At 46.3% G+C, this 17,704-nt stretch overlaps 1 protein-coding gene across 1 annotated transcript in view; it reads left to right on the top strand.

The window, feature by feature from the left end:
• The window catches only part of LOC140408367 (rod cGMP-specific 3',5'-cyclic phosphodiesterase subunit beta-like), a 93,551-nt gene that overhangs the window by 48,777 nt on the left and 27,070 nt on the right, over window positions 1–17,704 (top strand). Inside the window, exons 9-14 of the mRNA XM_072495468.1 lie at window positions 3,216–3,365; window positions 3,483–3,626; window positions 7,200–7,265; window positions 8,850–8,996; window positions 11,864–11,971; window positions 14,174–14,283. Coding sequence (XP_072351569.1) covers window positions 3,216–3,365; window positions 3,483–3,626; window positions 7,200–7,265; window positions 8,850–8,996; window positions 11,864–11,971; window positions 14,174–14,283 — 725 coding nt within the window. The remainder of the gene's footprint in view (window positions 1–3,215; window positions 3,366–3,482; window positions 3,627–7,199; window positions 7,266–8,849; window positions 8,997–11,863; window positions 11,972–14,173; window positions 14,284–17,704) is intronic.

The following is a 17,704-nucleotide window of genomic DNA, read 5'->3' as shown; positions in this document are numbered from 1 at the left end:
ATGAGTGGAATGGGGCAGTGCAGAGTGGAGAGGGGGAGAGATGAGTGGAATGGGACAGTGCAGCATGGAGAGGGGGAGAGATGAGTGGAATGGGGCAGTGCAGAGTGGAGAGGGGGAGTGATGAGTGGAATGGGACAGTGCAGAGTGGAGAGGGGGAGAGATGAGTGGAATGGGACAGTGCAGAGTGGAGAGGGGGAGAGATGAGTGGAATGGGACAGTGCAGAGTGGAGAGGGGGAGAGATGAGTGGACTTGGACAGTGCAGAGTGGAGAGGGAGAGATGAGTAGAATGGGGCAGTGCAGAGTGGAGAGGGAGCGATGAGTGGAATGGGACAGTGCAGAGTGGAGAGGGAGAGATGAGTAGAATGGGGCAGTGCAGAGTGGAGAGGGAGAGATGAGTGGAATGGGACAGTGCAGAGTGGAGAGGGAGAGAGATGAGTGGAATGGGGCAGTGCAGAGTGGAGAGGGGGAGAGATGAGTGGAATGGGACAGTGCAGAGTGGAGAGGGGGAGTGATGAGTGGAATGGGGCAGTGCAGAGTGGAGAGGGAGCGATGAGTGGAATGGGGCAGTGCAGAGTGGAGAGGGGGAGAGATGAGTGAATGGGACAGTGCAGAGTGGAGAGGGGGAGAGATGAGTGGAATGGGACAGTGCAGAGTGGAGAGGGAGAGATGAGTGGAATGGGACAGTGCAGAGTGGAGAGGGGGAGAGATGAGTGGAATGGGACAGTGCAGAGTGGAGAGGGGGAGAGATGAGTGGAATGGGGCAGTGCAGAGTGAAATGCGGTGGGCTGGATATTTCTGAAATCCATATGGTCACATCTTCATATCAGACGTCACTGAATCTGTATTTGCATCTTAACATCCACTTTACCTCAGTGAGTACAAATCAGCAACAATTCACAGCTTTCTAACATCTTTAATACAGTTAAAAGAATCTGGGAGCACTTAATTGATAGGAGTTTACCCTGCAGAAATGCCTGCGTAATGAAATATTAGGGCAGGACAGCTAAAGAGATAGAATTGAAGACCCGTCTTAAAGAATGAGAGAGAGAGAACAAGAGAGAGAGGTTTGGAGGGGAAATCCCGCAGCTTAGACACTGGTGAATAAATCTGACCACAGGGCACCCATCTGTGGAACTTGCTGGTTGTTCGGCTGATCATGCTGATGGTCGTCCATTTAGACGGTGAGTCTTCATGAACATATCCCTTCCCCTGCCCGGCTCTGTGGTAAATATGGAAAACAGATGCTCTCGTGCACTCAACTGGCTTTGAGCCAATGCAGTATTAGGCATCGCAAGGGCTACCTTGGCTCAGGTAGTGGGGAAGAGGAGGTGGGGAGGTCAGCGGGCAGGAAAGAGGGAGAATCCTGATGCAGCAACAGCTTGGAGGAGCATTCTTGTAATTGAAAGCTCCACAGAAATAAATCGACAAAATCTTCTCTTTTGGCCTTCCTTTTGGTTGGACCACCAATGGGCGACCTTCCCAGTCCCCAGCATTCACCAAAGCAGTAACAGGCAGCAACTCCTTTCACCCAATCTTCGGGGCATTACAAATCAACTTATGCCAAACAGTTAGCCTCACAATCTCTGCCCAGCTATATTTTTATTGCAGCAATGCATCCCACCGCAGAGGTATTGAGTGAATTACACAAATTAGCCCAGCCTCCATCTTGAGGAAGTAAGGAGCAAGAGGGAAAATAAGAAGATTTTTGTTCCAAATTATAATAGTTGCCTTTGAGACAAGTCATTGTAACTGGTTTACCTATCAACTATACATAATATGTAGAGATACGTGTTTGCGAAATATGGTCAGAAGGTGGACAGGTAAGCCTGATCTGTCAAGCTAGTTAGATTGAGTCGATATTTTGTTGTCCTTGTTGCCTTTGATATTCCTTTCCCCTGGGTAATGGTCTCTCATAGTGCACCTGCATTGGGCTGCACCTGGGGAATGGTCTCTCATAGTGCACCTGCATTGGGCTGCACCTCGGTAATGGTCAGTCATAGTGCACCGGCATTGGGCTGCACCTGGGCAATGGCCTGCATTGTGCACCTGCATTGGGTTGTACCTGGGCAATGGTCTCTCTTGTGCACCTGCATTTGGCTGCACCTGGGCAATGGTCTCTCTTGTGCACCTGCATATAGGCGGCACCTGGGTAATGGTCAGTCATAGTGCGCCTGCATTGAGCTGCACCTGGGCAATGGTTTGCATTGTGCACCTGCGTTGGGCTGCACCTGGGCATTGGTCTGAGATAGTGCACCTGCATTGGGCTGTACCTGGGTAATGGTCTGCATTGTGCACCTGCATTGGGCTGCACCTGGGCATTGGTCTGAGATAGTGCACCTGCATTGAGCTGCACCTGGGCAATGGCCTGCATTGTGCACCTGCATTGGGTTGCACCTGGGCAATGGTCTCTCTTGTGCACCTGCATTTGGCTGCACCTGGGCAATGGTCTCTCTTGTGAACCTGCATATAGGCTGCACCTGGGTAATGGTCTGCATTGTGCACCAGCATTAGGCTGCACCTGGGTAATGGTCTGCATTGTGCACCAGCATTGGGCTGCACCTGGGCATTGGTCTGAGATAGTGCACCTGCATTGGGCTGTACCTCGGTAATGGTCAGTCATAGTGCACCTGCATTGGGCTGCACCTGGGTAATGGTCTGCATTGTGCAGCTGCATTGGGCTGCACCTGGACAATAATCTCTCTTATGCACCTGCATTGGGCTGCACCTGGGCAATGGTCTCTCTTGTACACCTGCATTGGGCTGCACCTGGGTAATGGTCTGCATTGTGCACCAGCATTGGGCTGCACCTGGGTAATGGTCAGTCATAGTGCACCTGCATTGGGCTGCACCTGGGTAATGGTCAGTCATAGTGCACCTGCATTGGGCTGCACTTGGGCAATGGTCTCTCTTGTGCACCAGCATTGGGCTGCACCTGGGGAATGGTCTCTCATAGTGCACCTGCATTGGGCTGCACCTGGGTAATGCTCAGTCATAGTGCACCTGCATTGGGCTGCACCTGGCCTGTACTCTGCTGTATTTGCAGGTATAGACCATTATTCCTTGGTGCAGGATTGGGAGTGGGATTGCAACATTTGAGTGGTCCCCAGGCACGTGGGAGAGGAAGATTGTGGCCAGTTATGTTTTCAGGTATTGATTGAACGACAAACTTCAATTTGATTCCGATGCCTTTACTTGTTTATTTTCGCACGTTCAGACGGAACCCTTGGATAACTTTGGATGGACTATCAAAAATGTCCTTTCAATGCCAATTGTAAACAAGAAGGAAGAGATTGTTGGAATTGCCACATTTTATAACAGGAAAGATGGGAAACCTTTTGATGAAATGGATGAAGTTCTCATGGAAGTAAGACTCGCACTCTGTGACTTTTAGTCTATTCACCCAGACTAATTTATAGATTGTCCACTCAAGAACTCACAGGCCAGAGTCTCATTCTCTTTTGCCTCTTGTCTCTCCCCCCAGTCCTTGACGCAGTTCCTTGGCTGGTCTGTTCTCAATACGGATACCTACGATAAAATGAACAAGCTCGAATACCGGAAAGATATTGCTCAGGGAATGGTGCTGTATCATGTAAAATGCAGCAATAAGGAAATTCAGAATATATTGGTATGTCTTTGCCTGAGAAACAGAACCATCATTTTGTTTAAAAAGCTGAAAGTATCTTTGTGTGGGTAGAAGTGGAGAGAGGTTGTCACAATAACCATCACATCTATTGTTCCACATCGTTGCCAGGTAGTATTTCAATTCAGTCTGCCACTGCACACAAATGATACGGTTTATCAAATGCTTAATCAGGAACACAATGTCAGTTTAAACTGTTAGTATTCACAACATGTAGAGCCAAGGCAATGAATGAATGATGTAACTCTTTAGACAGTCAACATGTTTAACAATGGTTATATAGAGCAGTAGCAAACTGTACAGAATGCAACCATTGTAGCTGGTTACCAGCCATTTAAATCTAAAGGGCAAACTGTTCCCGGTGTGTAATATATATGGCTAATAGCACCTTGCTAGACTTTATCCATTGAGAGGAAAACTAGTTACAGAGGCACAGGTTTAACCCGGCTTTTGATACTTAACCTGTGCTTGCATCCAGCAAAGGTTACAGACTGGGAATATTGCCTGCTGATCTGTCCTTACAGGCAATACATTCATCACAGGAGTTACTTCAAAGCTTCAGTCTCGTTTTCTCTTTGCAGTTGTCAGCTTCAAATTCCTTTGCAAGTGCTTACTCCCTGACCCGAGACATTGAGTTCTAATTGCCCCTTGGACAGTTATTATTCTTTCTGTCACAATATCAAAATGGTCAACATTGAGAAGAAGGCAATTCGGCACTTCAAATTTATTCTACTTCACCATAAATCTAAACATATTACCCGGCCACCAGGCAGCAGAGAAATAACCATTGAATAACAAAACATATATTGTATTTATAAATAAAGAAGCAAACAATTCTTTCGGGATCAAAACTGGAATCACTGTTTTTCACCATTTACATAAATAATTGGGTCTCAGGAACTGGAGCTGTTGAGTGTTGATACCAAATTAGGGATATAGAAACAGGGATGAACCATTAAAATCCCTCAAACCAGCTCCGCCATTTATTCATAGATTACATAGATTACATAGAACATACAGTGCAGAAGGAGGCCATTCGGCCCATCGAGTCTGCACCGACCCACATTAATCCCTCACTTCCACCTTATCCCCGCAACCCAATAACCCCTCCCAACCCTTATGGACACTACGGGTAATTTAGCATGGCCAATCCACCTAACCTGCACGTCTTTGGACTGTGGGAGGAAACCGGAGCACCCGGAGGAAACCCACGCAGGACACGGGGAGAACGTGCAAACTCCGCACAGACAGTGACCCAGCGGGGAATCGAACCTGGGACCCTGGCGCTGTGAAGCCACAGTGCTAATCACTTGTGCTACCGTGCTGCCAATTCAATTCATGGCTAGTCAGTAGCTCAACTCTATTTCCCCACCTTAACTCCATATTTCTTCATCCATTTACCTAACAAAAATCTATGGATCTCAACATTGAAAGCGCCAGTTGTTCCAGTGTCCACAACCTTCTGAAGAGCAAAGTCCCGATTTCTTTTGCTCTTTGTGTGAACACGTGCTTCTTGATTTCCCGACTAAACAGTCTAGTTCTAATTTGAAGATTGTGCCCCCTGTTCATATTAGTTTTTCCCCTCCAGAGGAAATAGTTCCTCTGTATCCACCCTATATCAAATTTTACAATTTTGGAACACCTCTTTTAGAGCCCCCTTCATCCATCTAAACTCAAAGAAATACAAGCCAAGTTTATGCAATCTGGCCCCAATTTGACCCTCTGGTTTCCAGAATCATGGTGCTGAACATGTGCTACACCCAATCCAAAGCTAATGGGCACAAGTTGGCTCACCTGCTGAAGTAAGATCATAGTGAAATCAATATAGAGCTGCCACTCTGCAAGCTGACAAATAATGCTGCATAAATGCAATATGCATCAAATAATTGGATTGCACTGTCTCGACTGGAGAATCAGGGGCCGGGATTCCCCATTGCGAGTCCATCCCACTACTTCTGTTAGCGAGGATGAAGAATTTGGCGTGCTGATCGCTGACAGCGGGATGTTCTACTCCTGTTACTTGTTAATGGGATTTCCCATTGAACCCACTGTCATGTGAGAGTACCTTTAAGAAATGGGTGTTTAAGAAATGAGTGTTTATAAAAATATCTGTAGTGGATGTACCTTTAAAAAATGGGTGTTTATCAGTGATGTCAGAGTGTGGGTGGAGCTGGGCTGTCTGCTTTACTTTCGTTTTAGGCTGTTTGCTACAGGGTGTGTTTTAGTTTTGTTTTGAGAGCTGGATACCTGTAAGAAAAGCAAGGAGTTGTATAAGGATCTGTCTGCAAACTAAAGACAGTCTCCAGATCAATTGGGTGATTTCAAAGTGCTGACTGCTCTCAGTAGAGAATTTAAACCTGATCTCTGCATTAAAAAGGGTCTTTTGTCTTATGGATGTTAATAAGGAAGATTAAGGTTTACTTATAGAATATTGTATCTGTGGGGAGGATTGGTGTTGATAGTTGTTAAGATGTTTACTGTGGGTTTATAAATTGTTAACTGGTTTCGTAAATAAACATTGTTTTAATTTAAAAGTACTATGGATCTCTGGTGGATCACACATGTCAGGTAGCCCGTGTGCTCCCCATAACCACAATCTATTAAAAGTTGTGAGTCAGGTGAACTCCATGATACACTTTGGGGATCTCTAAACCCTGGCCCATAACGCCACGCCGCCTGGAAAGCCATGGGCAGGGGTGCCCTGCCGGCAGGGGTAGAGAGGCCAGCTGTCAGTGAGTGACCAGAGTATTCTGACCAGAGACTTCTCCCACCTCAGATTCACACACTGTCCATTGTCAGAACTCAAACAAGTTCACCCATGGGCGGCATGGTGGCACAGTGGTTAGCACTGCTGCCTCACAATGCCAGAGACCTGGGTTCAATTCCAGCCTTGGGTGACTGTCTATGGGGAGTCCACATGTTCTCCCCATGCCTGCATGGGCTTCCTCCAGACGCTCCGGTTTCCTCCAACAGTCCAAAGTTTAAAAAAAATAAATTTAGAGTACCCAATTATTTTTTTCCAATTAAGGGGCAATTTGGCGTGGCCAATCCACCTACCCTGCACATCTTTGGGTTGTGGGGGTGAAACCCACACAGACACGGGAAGAATGTGCAAACTCCACACAGACAGTGACCCAGGGCTGGAATCGAACACAGGTCCCCAGCGCCGTAGGCAGCAGTGCTAACCACTGTGCCACCCGAACCCACAGTCTGAAGTTGTGCAGGTTAGCTGGATTGGCCAGGCTAAATTGTCACTTTGTGTACAGGGATGTGCAGGTTAGGTTACAGGGCTACAGGGGTGGGGAGGTGTGGTGTGGTATACCTGGTAGAGTGCTCTCTCGGAAGGTCGGTGCAGATCCAATGGGTCAAATTGCCTCCTTCTGCTCCTTAACAATTCTATGTTTCTATGATTCATATTCAGAATTTTATTACAATACGGACTACAAAAGGAGATGTTAAAAAAGCCATTTTTATAATAGCAAGTTCCAGTTGAATGTATTTCAGTGTTTATCAGAGCTCAATTACTTGAGTTACTAATAAAACTCTCTTTGTTACCAGCCAACAAGGGAAGTTTTTGGAAAAGAACCCCATGAATGTGAGGAGGAAGAATTACAGGAAATATTGGTAAGACAAGCCAGATTGCTTCTATCCATTGCATTCCAAAATTGGACTGATGTGACAAAAAGGCATTTGCATCACAAATGAAGTATTAAACAATCTTTTGTTAGCACAGGACTTGTGTATTATGAAAAAAAATCAAAGCTTTTCATCTTGCCCTCATCAGGACAGATGCAAGAATGCCAAATTTCAAAGGAAACAACAAGTCGTACTGCATGAGAATAGGGTGCTGATTGGTTAGCCAGCCAGCTTTGATTGGTCATGGAGAAGACACCAGGGAACCTTTGTTCCATAGGCCTTTGTTTAATTCAATAAAAGGTTGCAATGCCTGAACATGGGCGACATTCTCCGACCCCCCGCCGGGTCGGAGAATCGCCGGGGGCTGGCATGAATCCCGCCCCCGCCGGTTGCCGAAGTCTCCGGCACCGGAGATTCGGCGGGGGCGGGAATCACGCCATGCCGGTTGGCGGACCCCCCAGCTCGATTCTCCGGCCCAGATGGGCCAAAGTCCCGCCGATAAATTGCCTGTCCCGCTGGCGTAAATTGAACCACCTACCTTACCGGCGGGACAAGGCAGCGTGGGCGGGCTCCGGGGTCCTGGGGGGGGCGCGGGGCGATCTGGCCCCGGGGGGTGCCCCCACGGTGGCCTGGCCCGCGATCGGGGCCCACTGATCCGCGGGCGGGCCTGTGCCGTGGGGGCACTCTTTCCCTTCTACCTCCGCCACGGTCTCCACCATGGCGGAGGCGGAAGAGACTCCCTCCACTGCGCATGCGTGGGAAACTGTCAGCGGCCGCTGACGCTCCCGCGCAAGTGCCGCCCGGAGATGTCATTTCCGCGCCAGCTGGCGGGGCACCAAAGGCCTTTTCCGCCAGCTGGCGGGGCGGAAATTCCTCCGGCGTCGGCCTAGCCCCTCAATGTTGGGGCTCGGCCCCCAAAGATGCGGAGCATTCCGCACCTTTGGGGCGGCGCGATGCCCATCTGATTGGCGCCGTTTTGGGCGCCAGTCGGCGGACATCGCGCCATTTCCGGAGAATTTCGCCCCCATGTCGGAAAATCTGCGGGCGTGAGTGCGCTGCCGGCGAAACAGAGGATCCCGCCGACGGAGAATCCAGCCCAATGTGTTTTTCTCCACTCCAGTCTCTGTCAATAAGGTTTTTCACCAATAAATTCTTCATTAACTTTCATCAGCACTGATATGGTATGAAGTTTTCTTGAAGAATAAATGTAATATTTAGTGACAATACCAATCACTTCATAAATTAATTAGATTCAGTCACAAAATAGATGTCATTATTATATAACTCACAGTGCAAAAATAAAATCATAATTAACGGGCATGTGGATATTTTATGAATATTTTATGTAGTGGCATGTTTATCGACTTTTCTATGAATGGCAGTCAGGCAGTTGTGATGAAAATTATGCTGCTTGAAATATACAATAATAAATAACTGTACAATCTTCCTTTATAAATCCACATTTTCATTCTAAGAATATTAGTTGGGCATGATGCTGCAGTCACATGTGCATTTTACATAAAACACTGATAACGCCAAGGTTAAACAATTCAACATATTCTTACCTTCCAGAGCGAGCAACTCCCACGCGCTGCGGACTTTAACCTTTACCAATTCAGCTTTAGTGATTTGGAATTCACCGAGATGGATCTTGTGAGATGCGGCATTCAGATGTATTATGAGTTAAAAGTTGTGAACAAATTCCATATTCCACGTGAGGTAAGTTAACGCTGCCTTATGAGAAGCCTTAGCTGAAGGTACCAGGATGTTGAGCGCTAGGTGACCAGCGGGTTCTCCCGAGTTACCAGATCCTAGAAATGAATTTCAGCGAGACTCTTCAATAAACTGAATTAGTCCCAATACCTTCCTGCTTACGCTTTCCCATGAAGGAAAGTGGGCTGAGTTTTGCAGGCTGGCAGACAGGAGGGCTGGCAAAATGGCATGGGAAGATGTCGGGAAAGGCAGGTAGCCCAAAATCTTCCTGCTGCCTTGGCATATTGCCAGCAACGGGAACCTTGGCGACATGCGCCTCGTTCGGGACCTACTTGGCTCACCACGCCTCCCAACATCTAACGCGATCTTGTGAGACGTCATGATCTGAATCCCACCCATTGTGGCGGGATCACTATTTTGCAAATCTGCCGATTAGAGTAAAACTCTCTTCCATGATCTACCCAAGGCGTTGGGATCTAACCCCCTCGCCTCGGAGATCTCAGGTGAGCATCGTTCAGTGCTGGTCCCACAAACTGGGACCAGGTGGAATGGTACTTGTGGGGGTCTCCCAGGGGTTAGGAGGTCCCCAGGTGGTTGCTCTCTGGGCAGGGTGGCATCCTGGCACTGCCGGTGCCACCTGGATGCCAGGCTGGCATACCAATGTGCCAGGCTGCCATTTTACCCATGCTGGGTGTTGGGCCCTAGTGTGCGGGGGACTCCCTTATGGATGAGTTTAAGCTTTGGGGAGATTCGGGGGCCACATCGGGGTTTCGGCGGCCTGATCTTCTCCTGCACTGAGGAGTTCTGGCAAGCGGAGCTACGCAGTACAAGTGCTGCCTTGTCGGGGAGTTGCCTGTTGAGGCCCCAAATATAGCCAGAGTCCTGTTAGATAGCATGGTGTTTCTCGATGAAGCGAGCGCCAGAAAACACCCAGCTAAACGTGTTCGTTCTGGGATTCTCTGCCTATTTGGGTCGATCGCGCACGTAGTCTTTTATTCAAAATCTGAGAAGGACGTCAAGGCCTTGAAGTGGCTGCAGAGGCGATGACCAGGATGGTACCTAGCCGGGGGGGCTTATTTATATCGAGACACAGAGAAACTGGGATTTTTCTCCTTAAGACAGAGAATGTTTAGGAGAAATTTAACAGAGGTTTTCAAAGTTTTGAGAGGTTTTGACAGTAAATCAGAAGGGTCTGTTGCCATTGACAGGAGGATCAGTAACCAGTAACCAGAGGACACAGACATAAGGAAATTGTTGAAAGACCCAAGGGGGAGATGAAAATTCCTTTTATGTAGGGAGTTGCTGGGATCTGCCATGCTAAATGGGATAGACATTGAACAGATCTAGCAACTCAAAACTGGGCATCCATGAGGTGCTGTGGGCCATCAACAGCAGCAGAACTCTATTCAACAACAACCTGCAACCTCATGGCCCGGCATAGCCCCCACTCTGCCATTACCACCAAGCCAGGGAATCAACCCTGGTTCAATGAAGAGTGCAGGAGAGTATGCCAGGAACATACCAAAAAATGAGGTGTCAACCTGGTGAAGCTGCAACACAGGACTACGTGCGTGCCGGACAGCATAAGCAGCCAGTAACAGAGAGAGCTAAACGATTCCACACGAATGCATCAGATTTAAGCTCTGCAGATCTGCCACATCCAGCCATGAATGGTGGTGGACTGGGAAGCACGGTGGCACAGTGGTTAGCACTGCAGTCTCACGGCGCCGAGGTCCCAGGTTTGATCCCGGCTCTGGGTCACTGGCCGTGTGGAGTTTGCACATTCTCCCCATGTTTGCGTGGGTTTCGCCCCCACAACACAAAGATATGCAGGGTAGGTGGATTGAACACTCTAAACTGCCCCTTAATTGGAAAAAATGAATTGGGTACTCTAAATGTAATTTTTTTTAAATGAATGGTGGTAGACAATTAAACAACTCACTGGAGGAGGAGGCTCCACAAATATCCTCAATGTTGAAGGAGTCCAGCACGTCTGTGCAAAAGACAAGACTGAAGCATCCGCAACAGTCTTCAGCCAGAAGTGCCAAGTGGATGATCTATCTCGGAATCCTCCGGAAGTCCCCAGCATCACAGATGTCAGTCTTCAGCCAATACAATTCTCTCCACATGATATCAAGAAACAGCTGAGGGCACTGGACACTGCAAAGGCTATGGACAATCTTCTGGCAATAGTACTGAAGACTTGTGCTCCAGAACTTGCCGCACCTCTAGCCAAGCTGTTCCAGTACAGCTATAACACTGGCATCTACCCGGCATTGTGGAAAATTGCCAAGGTGTGTCCTGTACACGAGAAACAGGACCAATCCAACCCAGGCAATTACCGCCCTATCAGTCTAATTTTCATCATCCGCAACGTGATGGAAGGAGTCATCAAAAGTGCTATAGAGCGGCACTTACTCGGTGAATGCACTGTTTCAATGGAAGGAAGATGATTCAATCGTGAAACTGAAAAGGGATTTGGGTAGATTTTTGAAGGGGGACAATTGGAGGGTGATGCGGAAGAGCAGGGTGTGGTGCCAATTTTATCAGCTTTTTCAAAGAGCTGATTGGGCAGCGAAGTTTCTTTATGCACTGTATGGTTCTGGTAATTCAGAGCTGTCCAGAAGTGAGAAAAATTGACATTTAATTCAAATTTCCTTCCTTGATGATACGATTTGTCTCTGGCTGCCACATGATTATTGGAGGGGGAGTATTTGGGGGGGGGAGGGGAGTATTTGGGGGGGGAGTATTTTCAGCAAGAACTCCATTGCCACCCTCTGACCTTTTTTTTGTAACTGACAAAAATAATTCATTTTGTTGAATGCCTCCCTCATTCTCCTGCAATAACAAAATGACCTGTGGATATTTGACAGGTGCTAGTCAGGTTTATATACTCGTTAAGTAAAGGATATCGAAGCATAACCTACCATAACTGGCGGCATGGATTCAACGTTGGACAGACCATGTTTACTCTTTTGATGGTAAGACCATACTTCTCTCAAAGGTGTGAGTTTCTAAATCTGCATTAATGCTATGAATCCTTTCCCCCGCTCCGCTGTTAAAGGTTCTATTGGTATCTTGAATTTAATGAAACAGGGTTCTCCATTTGGAATTCCATCTCTCATTTCTTACACTTCCCCTTTTGTTTCAACATTATAAACTGCAAAAGAACAGTCCTGAGTCACTCTGGTTGTAAACATATACCCCAGTAGGTGAAGACAAATCTTCTAAAGTGACTGGAGATAAAGGAGCAAAACATTGTATTATTATCATAGGTGGTTAGGACAATCCAACAACTTCATGGCAATTTTCCCTCATGCCAACCTTTTCATTTCTAGATATTTAAAAAATTTAATTCAAATTCTCAGATTTCCGTGGCAAGATTTGAACTAACATGAATAGGATGGGAATAGGGGGGCACGGACACCGGAAGTGTAGAAGGCTTTCGTTTAGACAGGCAGCATGATCGGCGCAGGCTTGGAGTGCTGAAAGCCTGTCCCTGTGCTGGACTGTCCTTTGTCGTTCACTGTTTCTGATCTATTCATCTAGATAATTCTGAATAAAAATAGAAGGTGCTGGACATTCTCAGCCACCCAGGCAGCATCTATGGAGAGAGAAACCAAGGTAGGGCCAGATTTTCTCCACCACAGAGAAGCTCTCTGTCATGGGGGGAATCCTGGAAATGGCTGGCAATTTGAAGTCCCACCCCTAAACCCACCATTTCCCCCCTTTGCGGAGGTGGGACTGGAGTTGGCTTGGAGTTTATACATAGACGATTTGCAGAGGCAGCTGGCCATTTAAATCACCAATTACCTCTACTATAGTAGGATTTTGGAAAAATGGGAATGTGGAATCCGGAATGTGCAGTATAGAAGAGGCAAGAGGGCGTCTGAACCTGGTGGATCTGTTTGGATAACCAGGGTACCTTTTGGAGAGGTGTGGTCCCCATTGATAAGGTCCTGGGGCACATTTAAAAGAGGTATGGCAGCCTTTGAAATTGTTAAGAGTGAAAATGATTATGCAACTTTTAAGCACAAAATCATTGAAACTGTCGAGCTGTAAAAGAGCTGTCCAGCTGTCAAGGAACTGTCCATCCAGAATCAAGGAAATTTTAAGGAGCTGTCCAATTGTCAATCCAGGAAATGGAAAATCTGTCCAATAATACAAGGTAAGCTGGAATGGAGAGGGCAAGGACAAATTATGGTCGATGGGATGCATGCGTTGACATGTTTTGACAATAAATTGGCATGGGAAATAGGTTGGGTAGAGTAGTATTAAGTTGGCATAGGGTGTATGGGGGCCATGGGGTGAGTGGGGGGCACTATGTTGGAATAGGGGGTATGGGAGTATAGGGGGTGGGTGGGGGGGGACACAGGTTGGCATAGTTGTCATGGATTGCGACTAGGGTGTATGTGGGGGGCGAGGGCTGGAAGGTTGTTCTTTGTTTTATTTAATTTTTCATTTATCTATACACAGCGCTGGAGTCCATATGCTGGCCTTGCCCCCAGCCCACCTCTGCACTTGACAACTTGTGCAATTGTCCCGGGGTTCCCGGATTGACAATTGGACAGCTCCTTAAAATTTCCTTGATTCTGGATGGACAGTTCCTTGACAGCTGGACAGCTCTTTTACAGCTCGACAGTTTCAATGATTTTGTGCTTAAAAGTTGCATAATCATTTTCACTCTTAACAATTTCAAAGGCTGCCATACCTCTTTTAAATGTGTCCCAGGACCTTATCAAAGGGGACCATACCTCTCCAAAAGGTACCCTGGTTATCTAAACAGATCCACCAGATTCAGACATAACCAATAGATTACCTTGCCACTCATAATCCACATCAGGCTTCAGTAAAACACCTTTGAGATATTCTCCTGCATTAAAAGCATTATATTTACCAAGTTGTTGATGCGTCTGCCAACATAGCAGTTAACCCAACTGCATAGATACGGGAACTGAGTTCATAGGCTGACGCCCAAGAATGCCAATCGGATCGAGTGTGTAGACTTGCAGCATTACTGAAATCCATCTGGCCATTGTTTTGCAGACCTATCATTTATATTTGAAAATATCTGTTGATCAGTAACTTTCAATCAGAGATCTGCTTGCTCCAACATGCATTAACACAGCCGGTAATGTACTGGTCGATTGTACTAGATCTTACAACTTTCTTTGTATTTGCAGACAGGTAAATTGAAACGCTATTACACAGACCTGGAAACAATGGCCATGGTAACTGCAGGGCTCTGTCATGATATTGATCACAGGGGGACCAACAACTTGTATCAAATGAAGTAAGTTCTTAAGAAACTGAAGGCATCCTTCCTTAAGTAAATTGTTATTGGTAAATAAGAAAGCACGGTGAACAATATACATCCAAAATAAGAACTTGCGAGTGAAAAAGTGAATATATTGGCATTTGTGCTTAAAATCAAAATGTAGACTCGATTTTCTGTTCACCGCCGACTTGTTCAGTCTACCCAGCTGTGGCTTTAGCTTATCTTACATCTGCTTTCAATGTTCATAAGTAGTATATTGAAGAATGGGTTAACGACAGAGCTAAATAGGATTAAACATGTGCACGAGAGGAGAGCATACTTTACTGAGCAGGATGCACACTTCATCCCATTAGAACTGGGAATCTAACAGGCAATAGAAAGTGGGCAGAGACTGAGATGGTGTTAATTAAAGAGTTGGAATGGAACTAGGCAGGTCTGCATCAATACAGCAGTGAGCTGACTGGGCCCAATATCTTTTCACTTATCCCTTATTTCTTTAAATTTAATTTATGCATTTGTCAAATACCATTTTAGCTAGTAAACATATAAATGTTAAACACAGAAGAAAAGCTATTACATATTTATCAAATCAAATTATGCATCTATATACATATATAAATACAAATGGTCATGTCTTGAAACATGGTTAAGAGGAGTGCACTCAAATAATGGCCAATATTTATTACGTACTGCTATTCGTTAAATTTCTGGCCCATATGCAAATAAAAAAGATGAATGTTTGTTCAGATTTGTAACTTATGACACAGCAACAGGAGCATGTCATGCACCATAGCGTCTAACGAAAACGCATCAAGTGCACAGATTGGGCATGTTACTGTTACCTTAATGGAGTGGATTGCTGCGTCTCTGGGCTGATCTTAGCCCACGTAAGATGCCATGATCGGACAGGCGATGAAATGGCCGCCACTGTGGATCTGGAAGTGGCAGCAGCTATGTCTCTGGGATGAATTAAATTTCCCTTGCAGTGGCTTAAAGAAATAGCATCTGAATGGAAGGACGTTGAACGACATTAATGAAAGTGAAAAATGAAAATCACTTATTTGACAAGTAGGCTTCAAATGAAGTTACTGTGAAAAGTCCCTAGTCGCCACATTCCAGCGCCTGTTCGGGGAGGCTGGTACGGGAATTGAACCGTGCTGCTGGCCTGCCTTGGTCTGCTTTAAAAGCCAGCTCTTTAGCCCAGTGTGCTAAACCAGCCCCTTAAGGAGAAGCTGCATTACTTATGCTGAAGCATTGCCATACATTACTAACCTACTTCATCTTCAAACACATCATTTTATCCTGCGCACCTGCTTAATATTTGCTGAGCTTTCTATCTGGCAGACTCAGGAGTTTCGACATTAGAATTCCACACCAGGTACACTTCTCTTCTCATGGTTTCCTTTTTATGGTGGGGGGGAAAGGCAGTGTGGAAGATAAAGGAATGTTAATAACCTGCTGGCTTATCTTCCCTTTGTTGCCACTCCATCCTCTAGCTATTGGACTCCATCCCTCACCCTGGCAACAGTCTGAGATTAATCCTGGCTATTCGCAGCCTTGATCTCATATTTGACCCTGAGATGAAGTTCCGACCTCATATTCGAGCCAATCACTAAGCCTATGTATTTCCACCTCCATAACATCGACTGCCTTTACCCCTGTTCCAGCTTGTCAAGTGACGCTTGGCTGATCTCTCCCACACCCTGCCCTCTGTAAACATGATGTCATCCAAAACTCTGCGGTCGGTGCCTTAACCTGCACCTGCTCCCATTCACCTGTCATCCCTGTGCTTGATGATCCACATTGGCTCCAGGCAAAGCAACTTCTTGATTTTAAATTTCTTATTTTTGTTTTTAAATCCCATTGTGGCTTCACCCCTCCCTTTCTTGTTTAATCTCTTCCGGCACCGCGACGTTGGAAGATACCTGTGTTTCTCTATTCTGGTCCCTAATGCATCTTTGATTATCATTGCTCCAAATATGGTGGCTGCATCTTCAGTTGCATAGATCCCGAACCCTGGAATAGCTTTCCTAAACCCCTTCACCCCTCTGCCCTTGCTTGACTGGTCTGGCTAGGGTCTCAACTCCACTTTGGTGCCTGTCCCCACCCCCACCACCCGCATAACACTTGATTCTCTTGTCAATCAAAAACCTATCTAACTCAGGCTTGAATATCTTCAGTGACCCAGTCTCCACTTCTCCCTGGAGAAAGAGAATGCCAATGATTCTCTCCAGATGTGATCTCGCCAATGCCCTGTACATCTATAGCAAGGCTTCCCTATTTTTATATTGTATCCCTCTTGCGATGACCTCCCTCCATATAACGTGAGCCCTGTTGACCACTCTCAATGCCACAGCCCCTTCCTGCGGCTCAAAAAGTGATGACCGCTCTGTCCCCTCAATCAACTTCAGCTTCTTACCTTTTACAGCAGCAATCAATCGCTCCCCTCCCTCCACAGCAGAGGAATAGTAGCATTGCCCCTAATCCTTTCTGTATGGCCAGAGAGGACTCTGGAAAGAGACCAATGGTGAAGTTGCAAGGAGGTCTAAAGGGGGACAATTCTCTGATATATTTAGCTCTGTCAAAATTAAAATGTTGCTTTTCATTCAGTAGGCTGACTAAGTTGCGGTTTAAGTTGGAGTAAACTTAACTTTTTAATTTGACTGAGTAGTTGTGAAATGCTGTCTGAGGACATCAATAACAACACCGTCAAAAGTAAATATAAGCATTTTCATTCCTTTACATTCATTCTGGGTAGGTACATTTGAGACTTTCAACTGGGAATTGGATATGTAGGGCTGTGGGAATAGATGGGAAATTGGAATTAGCTGAGTTATTCTTACAGAGAGCCGGCACAGACACGACAGCCTAAATGATCATAGATCATAGAATTTACAGTGCAGAAGGTGGCCATTCGGCACATCGAGTCTGCACCAGCCCTTGGAAAGAGACACCTACCTAAGTCTACACCTCCACCCTATCCCTGTAACCCAGTAACCCCACCCAACCTTTTTGGACACTAAGGGCAATTTATCATGGCCAATCCACCTAACTTGCACATCTTTGGACTGTGGGAGGAAACCGGAGCACCCGGAGGAAAGCCACGCAGACACGGGGAGAACGTGCAGACTCAAAACAGACAGTGACCCAAGCCGGGAATCGAACCTGGGACCCTGGAGCTGTGAAGCAACTGTGCTAACCACTGTGCTACCATGCAGCCCTTATGGCCTCCTTTCTGTGAAGTAACCATTCTATGATTCTATGAAGAATCTGTTTTTGAAGGCATGGAAATAATTGAAGCAAAGTCCGCTTGTACTTTATAAAATACATTTAATCCTTTTTCATGACATCAACTTGTGAAATAACTATTGAAGAGCGGGCAGTAGGCCGCTGGAGTTGCACGATTGTTTAGTCCTGATTTCTCTGCAAACTTACT

Source organism: Scyliorhinus torazame, chromosome 3 (assembly GCF_047496885.1).
Source record: "Scyliorhinus torazame isolate Kashiwa2021f chromosome 3, sScyTor2.1, whole genome shotgun sequence".
Taxonomy (NCBI): Eukaryota; Metazoa; Chordata; class Chondrichthyes; order Carcharhiniformes; family Scyliorhinidae; genus Scyliorhinus; species Scyliorhinus torazame.
The sequence above is the reverse complement of the archived record's forward strand: the minus strand, read 5'-3'. Positions and strand labels throughout refer to the sequence as shown.